The sequence below is a fragment of the Alosa pseudoharengus genome, unplaced genomic scaffold (genome assembly GCF_046254945.1).
Source record: "Alosa pseudoharengus isolate Yale_2024_CS ecotype anadromous, Long Island Sound unplaced genomic scaffold, YU_APseudo_1.1 YU_APseudo_1.1_scf_10, whole genome shotgun sequence".
In the NCBI taxonomy this organism is placed as follows: domain Eukaryota; kingdom Metazoa; phylum Chordata; class Actinopteri; order Clupeiformes; family Clupeidae; genus Alosa; species Alosa pseudoharengus.
In genome coordinates, this window is record NW_027468565.1 from 27,421,024 (window position 1) to 27,436,023 (window position 15,000).

General features: G+C 45.0%; 1 protein-coding gene across 1 annotated transcript in view; it reads left to right on the forward strand.

Moving 5' to 3' along the window:
* The window catches only part of LOC143104995 (zinc finger protein aebp2-like), a 32,924-nt gene that overhangs the window by 5,570 nt on the left and 12,354 nt on the right, over nucleotides 1–15,000 (forward strand). Inside the window, exons 5-6 of the mRNA XM_076269383.1 lie at nucleotides 463–587; nucleotides 8,073–8,140. Of these exons, the coding sequence (XP_076125498.1) occupies nucleotides 463–587; nucleotides 8,073–8,140 (193 nt within the window). The remainder of the gene's footprint in view (nucleotides 1–462; nucleotides 588–8,072; nucleotides 8,141–15,000) is intronic.

The window sequence follows — 15,000 nt, forward strand, 5'->3', positions numbered from 1 at the left end:
TAATAGCAGAACTCTCTAGGGATGAGCAATTCCATCTCATTCGTGACTGAATGAAGTTATTTCTAACCTACGAGTCCACAAACAAAAAGCCACTTCACAGATGATCGTGGTTGTGCACATCTCCACTTTCTCTCTCACACAAGAGTAACCCTAGAGGGACAGCTTTTAAGCATGATTCAGTCTTGCATGGATGAGCTCGACATTATGGAACAGACCTCAAAATTGTCAGTTGAGAGCAGAGCCAGAGATTGTCATCTGGGCAGCGCAGTTAAAACTGTCTTCTTTGTGGTCTGATGATACTCCTCATTTGCGTCATTTGCCGTATCCATTTTATTTCCGTAAGTACCCAGGCAGGTTTTTTTTTTTTTTCTTTTTCATACCAAATAGCATTGTCTTTTTTTCCCTTCTCTTCACTTCTAATGCTTGCCCCCCCATCCCCCCCCCCCCTCTCTCTGTCCTCAGCCCGGCCGCACGACTTCTTCGACGCGCAGACCATGGACACCATCCGGCACCGAGCCATCTGCTTTAATCTGGCGACCCACATGGAGAGCCTGGGTAGTGGGCATAGTGTGGTCTTCCACAGCACGGTGAGTATGCGCGCCTGGCAGCCTCCGAGTCGCCTGTGGGCGGGCGCGCGGTCCTCCCTCCGCGCTCGGCCGCCACGGCTGCCTGCCTCGCAACACCCCCCCCCCCCTCCTCAGGGGTTTTTCCGTGGTGCGCCCACAGCCACAGCCACAACCACGCAGCCCCTCTGGGCCCCTGGATGAGAGAGAGAGAGAAAACAAGTAAGAGTTTCACACTGGAGGGGTGCCACTCCGTGTCACACTTAACAACCCACGTTAGACGGGTCGAGGTGGACGGGTGCGCTCTGCTCCGACCACAGCCAGGGGAGAGGGAGGCTTTTTCTGCAGCTGACGTACAAAAGGGCTTACGCTGCACTCAGCGTTATTGCTGCCACTGGAAACAAATCCTCCTCGTCCTTTTTGACTTTCACTAGTGCAAAAGGGGGCTCTATATGTCCGGTTTGAAGTTTGGAGTTCTAGGCAATGTGCGTATCTTTTTTTTAGAGAACATTCCCTTAACTGGAATGCATTACTCAAATCAAACAGCAGGTGTCGTCTATGCTGGATAGACCTCTGTGCATAACTGCATGCCATACCCTTGTTTACAGTGGTATACTCCACCTAATGTGTCCACTTATACTCCATACTCCATGTGTATACTGTGACGATAGCCCTTAATCTAATTCAAACCTTAGTTCTGATTAGCCCTTAATCTAATTCAAACCTTAGTTCTGATTAGCCCATAATCTAATTCAAACCTTAGTTCTGATTAGGACATCAACATTATCTCAGCTCTTATGAAGTACAGTATATTTGATGGTGTATGAAGAAATAATGAATTAGAATCATCAGAATCATATAATCATAATCATCTACAGACTCGTAATCATCTACACTGATACATTCTGTATATTTAATCCCTCAATACACGTTCAGAACTGAAGGATTTCAACTGTGTGCTTTATTGTTGTCATGTTTATGTCGCCATGCTGATTTATGGCAGTCTATATAACAGAAGTGAAGCTAAGGGTCATGTGCTCCAGCTTATATAATGCCTCCCTGTGCATGGCATTCAAAGGGCACCTGCGTTCATGATGAAGGGAAAATTCTGAATATGGGAAGTCTTTGGGTTAAAACACCTCTCTGCAGGGGTGTTTGTTGTTGTTGTTGTTGTTGTTGTTTATTGGTCACATTAGTAGTCCCTCATGTGGCCCATCTCAGGTGTTGCGTGTTAGCCGCTAGTCTCTGACCGTGGTGGTGTGTGAATAAATACTGTCCATTAAGAGGCCGGCGCTCTCGCCTGTGAATGGCTTTTTGAGCACAGGGTTTTTTCTGAATGGCTTGTAATTTCCCATTAGGACAGTAGAGGGCAGTATGTCACAAGTCGGAGACGATACAGTACAGGGAACAGCAGAGCCTCCAACACCCCACCACCCCCTCTCTTTTTTCATTAAAGAGGATCAGTGCTCCATGGTTCTCCCGCTTCTCCTCCTCCTCCTCCTACTCCTCCCTGGATGTGCACTGATATGCTGCAATCCTGTCCTCAATTCACTATTTTCTTTATCTGGATGAGAAGCACATGCTGCTGCTTAGTCGTGTGTGTGTGTGTGTGTGTGTGTGTGTGTGTGTGTGTGTGTGTGTGTGTGTGTGTGTGTGTGTGTGTGTGTGTGTGTGTGTGTGTGTGTGTGTGTGTGTGTGTGTGTGTGTGTGTGTGTGTGTGTGTGTGTGTGTGTGTGTGTGTGTGTGTGTGTGTGTGTGTGTGTGTGTGTGTGTGTGTGTGTGTGGTGGGGGTACATGCTTCTGTTTGTTTATTAGTGTGCATGCATGTGAGTAACAGAGTGTATTTGCAAGTCCCTGTTATTGGTGTGTGTGTGCATGAGTTGGGGGTGGGGTTAACACGTGCCTTAGTGTCAGCATGCATGCATGTTTGTGTGTGTGTGTGTGTGTGTGTGTTTGTACATTAATGAATGTGTGTGTGCAGGAGGCAGCAGCTAATGATAATTCTAGCTCTGTGTTCTTTAGCAAGGTGCCAGTGTCCCAGGTGGGACAGTGCTGGCAGGATGTCTCTGGGTGTTCTTTTCTCCAAATGGGGGTATGGTGTGTATTTGCATGTGTGTGTGTGTGTGTGTGCGTGTGTGTATGCGTGTGCGTGTGTGTGCGTGTGTGTGTGTAGTTTCGTGTGTAGTTGCGTGTGTAGTTGCGTGTGTGTAGATGTGTGTGTGCGTGTGTGTGTGTGTGTGTGTGTGTAGTTGCGTGTGTGTAGGTGTGTGTGCGTGTGTGTATGCGTGTGCGTGTGTGTGTGTAGTTTCGTGTGTAGTTGCGTGTGTAGTTGCGTGTGTGTAGATGTGTGTGTGCGTGTGTGTGTGTAGTTGCGTGTGTAGTTGCGTGTGTGTAGATGTGTGTGTGCGTGTGTATGCGTGTGTGTGTGTGTGCGTGTGTGTGTGTAGTTGCGTGTGTGTAGATGTGTGTGTGTGTGTGTGTGAGCGCAGTAGGACTGAGGGTGGAGAGCTCCCATATTGACTGGAGAGCATGTTAGAGACTAGAGTGAGGAGAGAGCTCAGCGCTTTTGTTTGAGTTTCTCTCCCTCCTCTGCTTCTTCTCCCTCTGTCTGTCTTTATTTATTTATTATACTGCTGCTGCTGCTGCTGCTGCACACACACACACACTGCTGCTGCTGCACACACACACACACACACACACACACACACACACACACACACACACACACACACACACACACACACACACACACACACACACACACACACTACTGCTGCTGCTGCTGCGTGACTCACACACAGCGCTGTGACTCATCATCAGCTCAGCCGACGTACATGCAGAATGGAATCTCTCTTCTAGAGGACAGGAGTGCACACACACACACACACACACACACACACACGCACACGCGCGCACGCACACACACACACACACACTTACACACATAGGTATAATAGGCAAATAGAGGTAGCATGATGCCTATCAAGTCTGTCGTATGAGGCTGCTTGTCTATTGTTTGTCCAAGCCACGATGAGACAGATGGGGAGACACTGCAGAGCTGCAGCCTGCTTTGCAGAGGGAAGCCTCCAACTTCAGATAGACCCCCCCCCCCCCCCACACACACACACACATACATACACACACACACACACACACACACACACACACCCCACACACACACCACACACACACACACACACACACGCACCCCAACACCACCACAACCATCATGGGGGGGGGGGGGGGGGGGCTCTGCACTACACAGCTAAAAGGGACAGTGAGTATTAGCGCTATGGCTGTCTCCCTTGAGCTTTGCCTGTGGTATTTCTCCACTGCTCTCTCTTTCTCTCTCTCTCTCTCTCTCTCTCTCTCTCTCTCTCTCTCTGTTTTCCATCTCTACCGCTTCCATTTCTTTTCCCTCTCTTTTTTTCAACCTCTTCATTTTTCCCTCTCTCTCCTTCCCCTCTACCTCTTTCTTGTCTTTTTCCCCTCTTTTCCCTCTCTCTCTTGCTCTCCCTCTTTCTTTTATTTTCCCCCTCTCTCTTGCTCTCTCTCTTCCCTCCTCTCTCTGTCCTTCCCTTCATCTGTGCTATAGTTCTGGCATGCTTGCAGCACACTGCAGTCCAAGAATTTTAAAAGGGGATTGGGTGGGGTGTGGGGGTGGGGGTGAGAGAAACCCATGAAGATAAAGCTTGGGAAGAGGTTAGGAGAGGTGAGCACACTCTTGGCCAGGAGAGGGGAGGAGTGGAGCATGCCAGGGGGGGGGGGGGGGGGGGTCGGCATTAGGTGAAGTCTGAAGGTGAGCGATTGGTCAGGTGATGGCAAAATGGAAGTCCGCCCCTTCCCTCTCAACTGTTGCTAACCCTCAGGGCCGTCGTCGGTTGGGGAGAGATATAACAGAGCTGCTCACTTTTGTGCTGTGCGGAGAGATATATTCAGCTTGGGCCAGGCTGAAGATGGGGTCGGTGTTGGTGTTGGTATTGATGTTGGTATTGATGTTGGTATTGATGTTGGTGTTGTTGCTGTTGCTTAAAGAAGACAGCCAGTCCACTTGATGAGATCAGTGGAAGGTGACGCCGCTTCAACACGCGGCAAGGTTCTGACCACGTGCCCAAGTGCGTCGATCATCACGCTCACGCCTGTCACAGTGCCAGGAGTCCCGATTTAGACATTTCTCATGGCTTATCTGCATCATCTCTCCTACCTTGTGCACTCCTTCGCCTTTTCTGTTTTTTATTCTTTCTGCTGCAGCATGGCTTTCTTCCCCTTTTCTTTTTTCACTTTCAAAATGGAGTGCCTTTGATGTGCTCAAGTAGTTTGACGTCTCACTCTTTTGCCCCAGACAACCCCTCTCTCTCACTCACACACACACACACACACACACACAGACACACACACACACAGACACACACACACACACACACACACAGAGCAGCAGTAGAATGCACCCTCCTTGGAAGTGTGTTAGTGTGTGTTTGTCCTTGTATGTAGCCATATACAGTATGTGTGCTTGCAGGTGGAACATATATGATTGCACAATGATATGTCGTAGACGTTGTTTGTTGACTTGTAAGTGCTGTGATTTTCCGTCTATTAACCGAGGTTTATACATTGATTTTGCAAAATTTCTTCAGCTATGAGGTTAACACACAGGGGCAGGCTATACATGAGAATGCATTACTCTTCTTCATTCTTCTGTATGATTAAAGCACAATCTGATTTGATTCACTGGGCTATTGGGCACTGCGGTTAATACACGGGTGCGCTTAATACATGGCTTTGTTGTGGCGTGGGTGTCTTTAAGTTGTCACCTCTGGGTGTGGCGTTGGCTCTTTGAGGGCAGTGGACGCAAATTAGCGGCGCTGCGCTGTGCTGCCGAGCCCCCCCCCAGGCTGGAGACGGACTCCCAGGCCTCGCTAATTAAAAGGGCGCTGGAGCAGCTGCCAGCGTGCCGCAGCCCAGCTGTACGCTGCTGACGTACGTGCCGCGGCCAGAGTTGCTGCCGGGGCCTGTTGTTTTTGGCCGGCCGCGCCAAACAGGCCGCCTCTCTTCCTCTCCACACATAGCTGGAGTTCCTCGGCACCGTAGCCAAACACAGAGAAGTGAGAGGCCTTAACCGAGAGAGGTAACCACTGCGAGAGCCGTCGACCCAAGCTAAACAACACTTCACTCTGACAGGAGGAGACAGGAAGCAAAAAGAAAATGAGGGAGAGGGGGAACGAGAGAGGAGGTGAGAGAGAGAGAGCTAGACGGAGGGAGAGGGGGAACGAGAGAGGAGGTGGGAGAGAGAGCTAGACGGAAAGGAAATGTGTTTGTTTTTGGTAGGATATCTAAGCGATATCCTTGTCTTTCAAAAAAAGGAGGTTGTCCCTCCTCTCGTATGCAATCAGCTGTTGCAGAGTGACCCCCCCCCCCCCCCATCCTGTTTATACAACACATATTTTGATGGGAGAAATTCCAGGCATGTGTGTGTTTGTGTTTGTTAAAGTCCAAATGAAAGCCTCCTCCCACATGTCACACAGTCGTCCGTTATTTCATCCATCAATCCTAGAAGGCATGACACCACAACAAATTTGAAAAGCTAGCAGGAAGTGTGTGCACGTCGGATAAGTGTTTTTTTACTGGCTGTTCTCCGCAGTCCAGAATGTACTGTGCTAACAGAGTCTTAGATGGAACGATCGGCACCAGAGCAATAGATCCCCCATATAAGGCTCAAGTGTTGTACTGTAAGTCCGATAAGTGGAGTGAGACTGCAGGTTGCGGTGTCCTAGAGTTAACCCAAAAGACAGTGCTCTGTGCACCATTGCTCAGATACCCAGAGACAGAGAGAACATAAGAAAAACAAACAAACCGGGCTTGTAACCGTGTCTCCTCCACAGTAAGGCCAGGAGAAAGTTCCAGAAGGGATGGCAAACATAAATAAATGAGGAGTCAGGCAGCAGAGCGGTAGGAAGTGTTTAATGAGCCTGGATCTGGGAATGAGGGCACAGGCCACCTACAGCATCTACTGGAAACTCCACTGCATTGACAGCATTTTCCAGACCATTTTAATTGGTATGTTTTAAAACCACTATATCCGTGTCTGTACCCAAAACTGTGTCCGTGAATAGGTGCTCAGCCACATTTATGGCTGAAATAGCTTATAAAATTTGCCACAAAGTCAGTTTGTGTAACATGAGAGGAAAATCCTCCTGACTAATTTGCATGACTGTTTTTTTTCCCCTCTTCAGTGTGTATGTGTTTGCACATTTCAGATTTTTCTATGTACGCTGTCAGAAATGAGTGGGAACCATTCTGGAGGTTATTATTGTTGCCATTTGTGTACTTGTGAAAGTAGCCGATTTCTCAGGCTGTTGTGCGTATTTTCTGTGGTGGCCCATAAGCAGGGCCTGTGGTGGCCTAACGGTCCCATAAGAAGACGGTCTCCCAAGAGTCTTTAGATAAGTGCTTCTTCACACTGAAGAATCAGAAGTAGTTATAAACAAGCACAGGACATGTTGCATTTTGAATACGTTGAGTCTTGTTACATGTACATGGATGATGTTTGTTGTTTTAAGCTGAAGTTGAAAAAGCACACAATCCATGTGTTTTGTGTAGGTACTTAAAAGTGTTGTTGCATTGTGTCTGAGTGTTAATGTATGCTTGATTTGTGCTCCTGCGCTCCTAAAAAGTACAAAAGTGACTGTTCATCATTATTCACTGGTCTCAGGATGCTAACAAAAACATCAGCACTTGCAGCCTAGCATTCAGTAGACAAGGGCTGCCACCACTAATTGTCAGCCAATGTTTTGTCGCCTCTTTTGAGAGGTTTGTACTCTGACATGTGAAGAGCGTGCCTCTAGGGAAACGACAATTCCGACTGCGAGGTCCCTAAATATATAGCCTTAACTCAAATCAGCTGTTAGGCTTATGCCATTTTGATCTGTAAAAAATGTCACATGCAGCCATGCTTAAATTCTGCTCACTGCACATTTATTATAATGTATTATAATATAATATTCAGTATTCATTATTGAATGCTTAGCTGGAATGATGTTTTTCCCTATCATCCTATTTTTAAAGCATGTCGACCTACGGGCATGTAATTGAGCTACGGGTTTAGGAACAGGAATAGCATGTCTGAACGGGCACTGCACTAGTCCCAAATTAAAAGCATTCAGCTCTCACTGGAATCTTGGCCTGTAGTTAGCCTGCATGGAGTTCTTTACCATTGCTAAGATGATGTACTTTACCGTTACATACTTTATATATACTGTAAATATTTTTCAAATAAATACTTTATATAGTAAATTACATAATTTACTATGATATACAGTATTATGTACATATATATTGCCAATACCTCCATCACTGAGAGGATACTGTGACAGGACACACCTTTGCTAGTCTGGTAAACATTAGTTGGCTGGTTTGAAAGTTTTTAAAAATCCTGTCTATGCCCTTGAAAGTTGTTTGAAATTCCTGTTTATCCCCAAATGTGTCCCTTAACCCACTTTGCTTCATTTGCAGGTAACAGCCAGACGGAAAGAGGATTCCGGCAAGGTGAAAGTTCTGTTGCACTGGACGCCAGAGGACATGTGAGTTCTACTCTGATCTTTTTTGGGTGGGTTTTTGGGGACAGCTACCTGATGTTGACTGTCTTTATTCTCTAAATGCCGAGTCTTGCTCAGATCTTCGGTTCTTTTTCTATATGAATGCTTCCAACTGTGATGACCGCAGTTTTGATAGTTGAAGGCGTGTTAGTGTGTCGTTCTTAACTGATGATCACAGCAGTGAGAACCAGCTGCGCTGTAACAATTCATAAATACATTTTATGTGAGTTTATAGTGTTGACTATTGCTCTGCGTTGACTATTTCTCAGCACATTCATCATGGTTTATGGAACTTTTTAATTGGCTGTAACTTCTAGGTGACACCTGAACACAGTTTGACGTATGAAGATCTTGTCATTTTCCCTTGTTGGTGAGATGGGCAGTACAGGGCTGAGTTGTAAAATCTTTCTGGAACTACCAGCAGAATGTATCGGTCTGACTGCAGACATCTTCAACCATTTTGCAGGGTAGGAGGGGTCCGGCAGGAAGGTTTTTTAACGATTCACATCATCCGTTCTGTTTGACATGACAAGCTCTGGTCTACTCCCCGTAACCTCGTCCAGCTCTCCTCCTGCCAGCCTTTTTCATCCGCAGTTGTGCAAATATTTGTGATGGACGGATCCCAGTCTACAGGACTCAGTCCCTGTTTCTCTTGCGTGTGAATGGGGCTCGTAGACTTCTGACCTGGTTCCTCATGCCAGAGTCCATCTCCCTGCATACTGGGATCACAGCATTGTTGCTTTCCTCAGATCACATTTTCCTTAGATTCGACCGACTGTTTTCACAACCCAGACACCAGGGTGTCGACGTTACTGTTGAAATTGGTGTGGAATTGGCCGCACCTGTCTGGTGAGTTTAGACGGGCAAAAATAGTGTCGAGTTTCAGTGCCTCCCCTTCACCTTCACGTCTGTGGAGAGGGACTTAAGAGTTTGTTGTAGTACAAGCAGATCCAAATGAACAGGCTTTCAAACTACAGCTTATAAAGTTCGAACAGCATATTCACACAGCGCATACCCATACATGTTAAAAACTCTTTTTTTAACAACATTTTCAAAAGCTATTCAAAAAGTGCTAAACTAAATGGGGGAGAGAAATGTAGAGAATTGCTTGAGTGTGCACTTGCTAGTGAGGTGCTGGACACTGGGCTCCTCTGCCTGAGCCACTCTGAGAGAGTTACTCTAATGAGATTGCCCCGTAACCAGTATGGAGAATCTTCTCTCTGTGGAGCCTGATTGCTGTAGCCTGGGGGGGAGACCTCCTCCATGACGCACCCGTAGACACAACTCCGCGTCTCTTCCCTTTCATGAGAGGGGGGGGGGGGGTAGAAGGGTAGAAGAAGAGTTTCAGCAGCACTCCTCTCTGGAGGGAAAAAAAAAACAGTGGGTTGATGCAGCATGAGCAATATTGCACCTGACAGCTTCCAATGAATGGATGGGTCCACTCTCTTCCGCCCACGCCTAATATCCCCTCCCATCCTCCGGCAGCCCCTTCCTCCCTGATTAGAAGAGATGAACTGTGAGCCCAGAGAGAGAGAGAGAGAGGGATAGAATTCAGTGATGGAGATGAAACAGTTTGCGTTGATGGAGGAAGCTGCAGATTAAAAATGTCAGCCATTGTTAAACGCGAAGGAGGCAATCACTGGCCCTTGTGTAGAAATTGCTATTGTAAATACATAGAACAAGGAAGTCTGGGCGAAAAAGCATGCATTGCTGTAGCCTTTCAGATGTACAGTAAGTGATCATAGTACTGAATGTGTTTGAACGTAGTTCAGTAGTACATAGGGACCGTGTTCTGTCGGCTGCATATGGCTGATATGGATAAAGAACAGAAGAGCTCTTTGTGACTAGCTCATAAAAAGTAGTTCCAAAACTGGGGGGTGATGGATAAGTCATGGGCTCGATGAGGGGTGCACTTCAAGACAGATTGTTATTGCTGTGCAATTATGTGTGTCAGTGTAGCTTCATGAAGATTGTTGACAACGGATAGGCCTGTGTAAACTAGGGTTGGCACAAAATATCGGCACATCAATATATCATACAGTATATTGACTTTTTGTGATAAGCTGGTGCCAAATTTTACTGAAATAAATATATATTATAAACAGACTTGTATGACAGTTTGACTTACCAGATTGAATGAATTATCAAATGGATGATGATAATCCTCTACATGGTCAAATTCGTTTTTATATTTTTAAGAACCACTAAGCTAAAACTATGCACTTTAAACACTTTCAGTTCAGTTTTAAAATGTTGTGAATAAATACATAATTTAAGCTTTTTGCCTTTTTTCTTTTACTTCATTTACACAGATACACACATGTATCGTAGATTAATCTTTATATATTGAGTATTGCTGCATTGTGATATTATCGTTGTTGTGGACAAAGTATTGTGACATTCTGTTGATCAGCTTTTACAAACAGTCAGCATGATCAATCGGCTAATCACTGATGGCTAGGTAGTCCAACAAGCTACTGAATTGTTTAAAAGAAGACTGAATGCAAACAACATGTTTGAGCAGATGGTCAGGAAGTTGCCATTTAAGTTGTAGGTCTGAGTGCAATAACCGATGTCCCGATTTGAGAAGTCATTGTGTGAGTGAGATGCGAAGAGCAAAGCTGCTGTGCTAAACATGGAGAGCACAAGAATAAATCTCCCTAGAGAAGTCACTAATCACTGTATGAGAAGTTATTACTGTAAAGATTTAATATAATAAAGATGTTAATGTTTGTAAAACTATTTCAATGAAAGTGGTGCAGTGTTAAAATCCTGTGAAGATTTCGCCTGACTCTTGAACCCATTCTCTGAAAATGCCTCACATTCCTGTTGTTCATCAAAAAACCCAGCAGTCTGTGTTAAAAGCTCTGTCGGATTTCCTGTGTTGAATGATGTGCCATTCATCCACATGTGACATCCTTCTCCTATGAGGTGGGATTGGTGCCATGGGGCTCCATACTGGCCTTCTTGATCCCTCGATTACTACACTGAGCCTTGCAAATAGCTCAAGTGAAGAGGAAAGGTTATATTAATTATACTAAAATATTATATTAAATGAAACTAAAAGGTAATATCAAAGGTTGTGTTATTAAAACAATCAGACTAGGCTATTGGAACTGTAAGAATAATGTTTGCACTGGCACATGTGAGCTGGGGTACATTTTCTTGCACTGCCCAGGGAGATGTAGTTAGAAGTAAGCTGGACATCTTGCCGAGATGTTTTCCTGTTGCACACAAGATAGACGCAGTGCTCAGTCTCGTATTTATCCTCGTTACATGAAAGCATGTGTTTTCCCCTTAACGATGCCTTTTTGAAGGCATGAAGCAGGCCTTGTGGTGTTATACCTCATGGTGTTATACCTTTTCCAGTTCATGTAGGGACTGACTGATTGATAGGTACTTTATTTTTATCGTACGGGAAACTGTTTGTCAGTGGGTAAAACATGTCAGGTCTTTGTTGGAATGACAATACAAGCAGGATAAACACATAAGACTCTGAGCATTCCACATATATGCACCAATCATATCATAGCGTTAGTATTGCACTTAATCCGACTTGAGTGAAAAGTGTAGGTTCCACCGTGTTTTGCCTTTTGTTTTGAGAGAACTTGGAACAGGAAAAGAAAGCAGATATCACTGGTGTGATGTTGCCTGTTCGCCGAAGTCGCATCTGGAACATTTCTTCTGGCAGACACTTATCCATTCTGGTTTCAAAGGAATGGTGTTTTAGAAATGTGGGGTGTTTTGGAGTCCATTAAAAAGCAGTCACACTTGTACAATGAAGTCACAACATGGTGTGTTACTTTTTGTCTATGTCTGAGAAAGTGTGTGTTTTTCATGTGTGTTTATTTCAGAGACAGAGAGTGGGTGTGTGTCTGTGTGTGTATGTGTATGTGTCTGTGTGTCTGTGTGTTTGTGTGTGTGTGTGTGTGGAGAAAGAAGGCTGAACACAGATGAGCAGTTCTTTGTTGGCTCCCCATCAAGCAAGCAAATGGATGTCTTGTTTGGTGAGCGCTTGCTGGTTTTGGACTCTGCTATCAGCCTCTCTGTGCATGAGCCCATCCTGGTCTACTGGTCTGTGCATGAGTTTAGCCTGGTCTACTGGTCTTTGGGCCTAATGAATGCGATCAGGCTTTAGTGGGTAACCAGAGCCCACAGTCTGTTTACTATGACACATGCAAAATGATGAGGGGTGTGTCTGTGTGTGTGTGTGAATTTTAGGACGTGACACATCCTGTCCCCACATACATACTCTCTGTATCTGGTTCTGTGTTCGTGGTGTTGTCTTCTCATGATTCATCTGGACGGTCCTCCCAGTCTGGCAGCATCATGACTCTGAGATTACTGTGAAAGAGTAAAGTGTGTGTGTGTGTGTGTGTGTGTGTGTGTGTGTGTGTGTGTGTGTGTGTGTGTGTGTGTGTGTGTGTGTGTGTGTGTGTGTGTGTGTGTGTGTGTGTGTGTGTGTGTGTGTGTGTGTGTGTGTGTGTGTGTGTGTGTGTGTGTGTGTGTGTGTGTGTGTGTGTGTGTGTGTGTGTGTGTGTGTGTGTGTGTGTGTGTGTGTGTGTGTGTGTGTGTGTGTGTGTGTGTGTGTGTGTGTGTGTGTGTGTACTGTGTGCCTGGTACTGTTTGCTTCATGTTGTCGTCACTCTTACCGAGAAACGACAATTCGTTAAATCCCCCACGTAATTACAGAGGCTAGAGAAGCATTGGACTTTCCTGCTGTCACGTTTAGTTCAGTTCAGTCGGGCTGAGGGTGACCCAGATCTGTTTGCTTGTTGCCATTTAATCACCATTAGCTGCCTCATGGATGGGGGACTATTTAGAGAGCATTAGCAAAGGTGTTAGACCCGTGTTTTAATTAACATGCAGTGTATGGCTGGACACAGCAGGAACCCATTCAGGCAGCAGTCCATTAGGTCCTCTCACCCTCACAGTTCCTCATCCCCCACTGTCCCCACTCCCTCCAGTGATCCTCATCCACGCCTCCGAACAGTACGGAACGCCAGCTAAGCTACGACAGCCATGCTGTGGCTATACTCATGGGGTAGGATGCAACTTAGGTCATTCATAATAACAGGTGTGGTGGGGCAGTGGTAACGTCACTGACTGACAGGTGGTCCACCTGGGTTCCATTACCGCCGTTTTTGAGGCCATGTCGCATTGGATAAAAACACCTGTTAAATATCAGTCAACTTTTAACTTTATAATGATGTAGTCAAAACAAGCAAATCTGGCTCCTTGTTTGAAACGTACCCACATTTCACAAATGTACGCTGTTTGGATTTGGCTGAGCTTGGCCTTCACATTACATTGGTTCGGATTCTCTCATATTAACTCATATCAAATTAACTGAAGAATTAGCATAAGTAGAATCACTGACAAAGATAAAGTATCACACATGAATTTCTTTCTTGAAAAGTAGCACATGCTGAAAACATTTACCTAAGAAAAATCATTCCTATATGTTTCAATGACGTAAACAATAACAAAGCTTCTACCAAAGAGGGTTGATAAAGCTAGGCAATCTTTGCTTCTACTGTATGTTTGGTCCCAGAATACTTCCAGTGGCAGAGGAAGTTAACGGTAACTTGGTTGTTAACAAAATGTCTAGGCTATCTTGTAATTTCAACAGATTAGATATGAACATAAGTTATCAGTAATTGGACTGCATGCTACACAAGTTTCATGACAGTTGAGACTTCATAGTCAACAGCAAGTGAAGTGTACATCCATGTATAATCAATAATTATCTGGAAAAAATAGATACAAAAAATGACTACCTTATGTAAGCATTAACTGATCTACAGTATTTTGTCCAGATACAATCTGGAAGATAGATAATTACAGATTATACATGGGCTGTAACTTTTGCATGGGCTGTAACTTTTGCATTTTGTACTATTGAATAACCTACATTTGGTCTGACGTTAGTGATTGTTTTGATTGGAGTGGGATAGCACCTGCAGAGACATATTTACTCCTTTCCCAGAGCAGAAGGGGGTTTGACTGAAGTCCAAAATGGATGTCAGTTACACATAATTTTAAAAATCTATTATAGGATATGGCTAATTGAAGGCAGTGTCTTGAATCGTCTTTCTTCCCTCTGAAGAACACACAAGGAGAATCCAGAAGCTAAGGCAATTATTCTGTGTCTCCAGTAATACTCCGAAATGGAAAAGGGACATAGTCCAAGTGTTTGTCAGCCAGCACCAGTAAACCTTCCGCTGTTATCTTTACCCAGTGGAGATGGTAGGAGAGGCCTTGCCAAATCTCCCCCGTTGTGCATTCAGTGCTCTCGATTTGGAACATAATTTACATGTGATTTGATCAGTGCTCTCAAGAGAGTCGCAGAGTGTGAATTGTGTGCCCACGGAAATGTGTGCACTTTGTGTGAAAAACACACAGAGTTTATTTGTTTTGGTTGAGGAGCTTTCACACATTCTGTGTGTGTGTGCGTGTGCATGTGTGTTTGTGTGTGTGTGTGTGTGTGAGAGAGTCTGGCTGTGCACAACCCCACACTAAGTAGGAGATACCCCCTCAAAGTTAAAGGTCGATGAATCATTCTTAGGAGGACATTGTTAGCCGACTAATCACATTATTAATGCCATTGTTTATTTATTTATTTCCCTCCATTAAATACACGGCAGCAGTTAATCCACAAATTGACAGACGTAGCAACTCTATTTAAAACTAATCTCCATTGTTCTTTCCTGACCCATAATATGAATCATGCAACATGCTGGCGGCTCCTTGAAGCATATGGTAGAGCACATTCATGCTTCAGAAATGCTGAGAAAATCCTTCAAATGGAAGTTCTTAGGAATTGATGAACACACAGTCCTTAG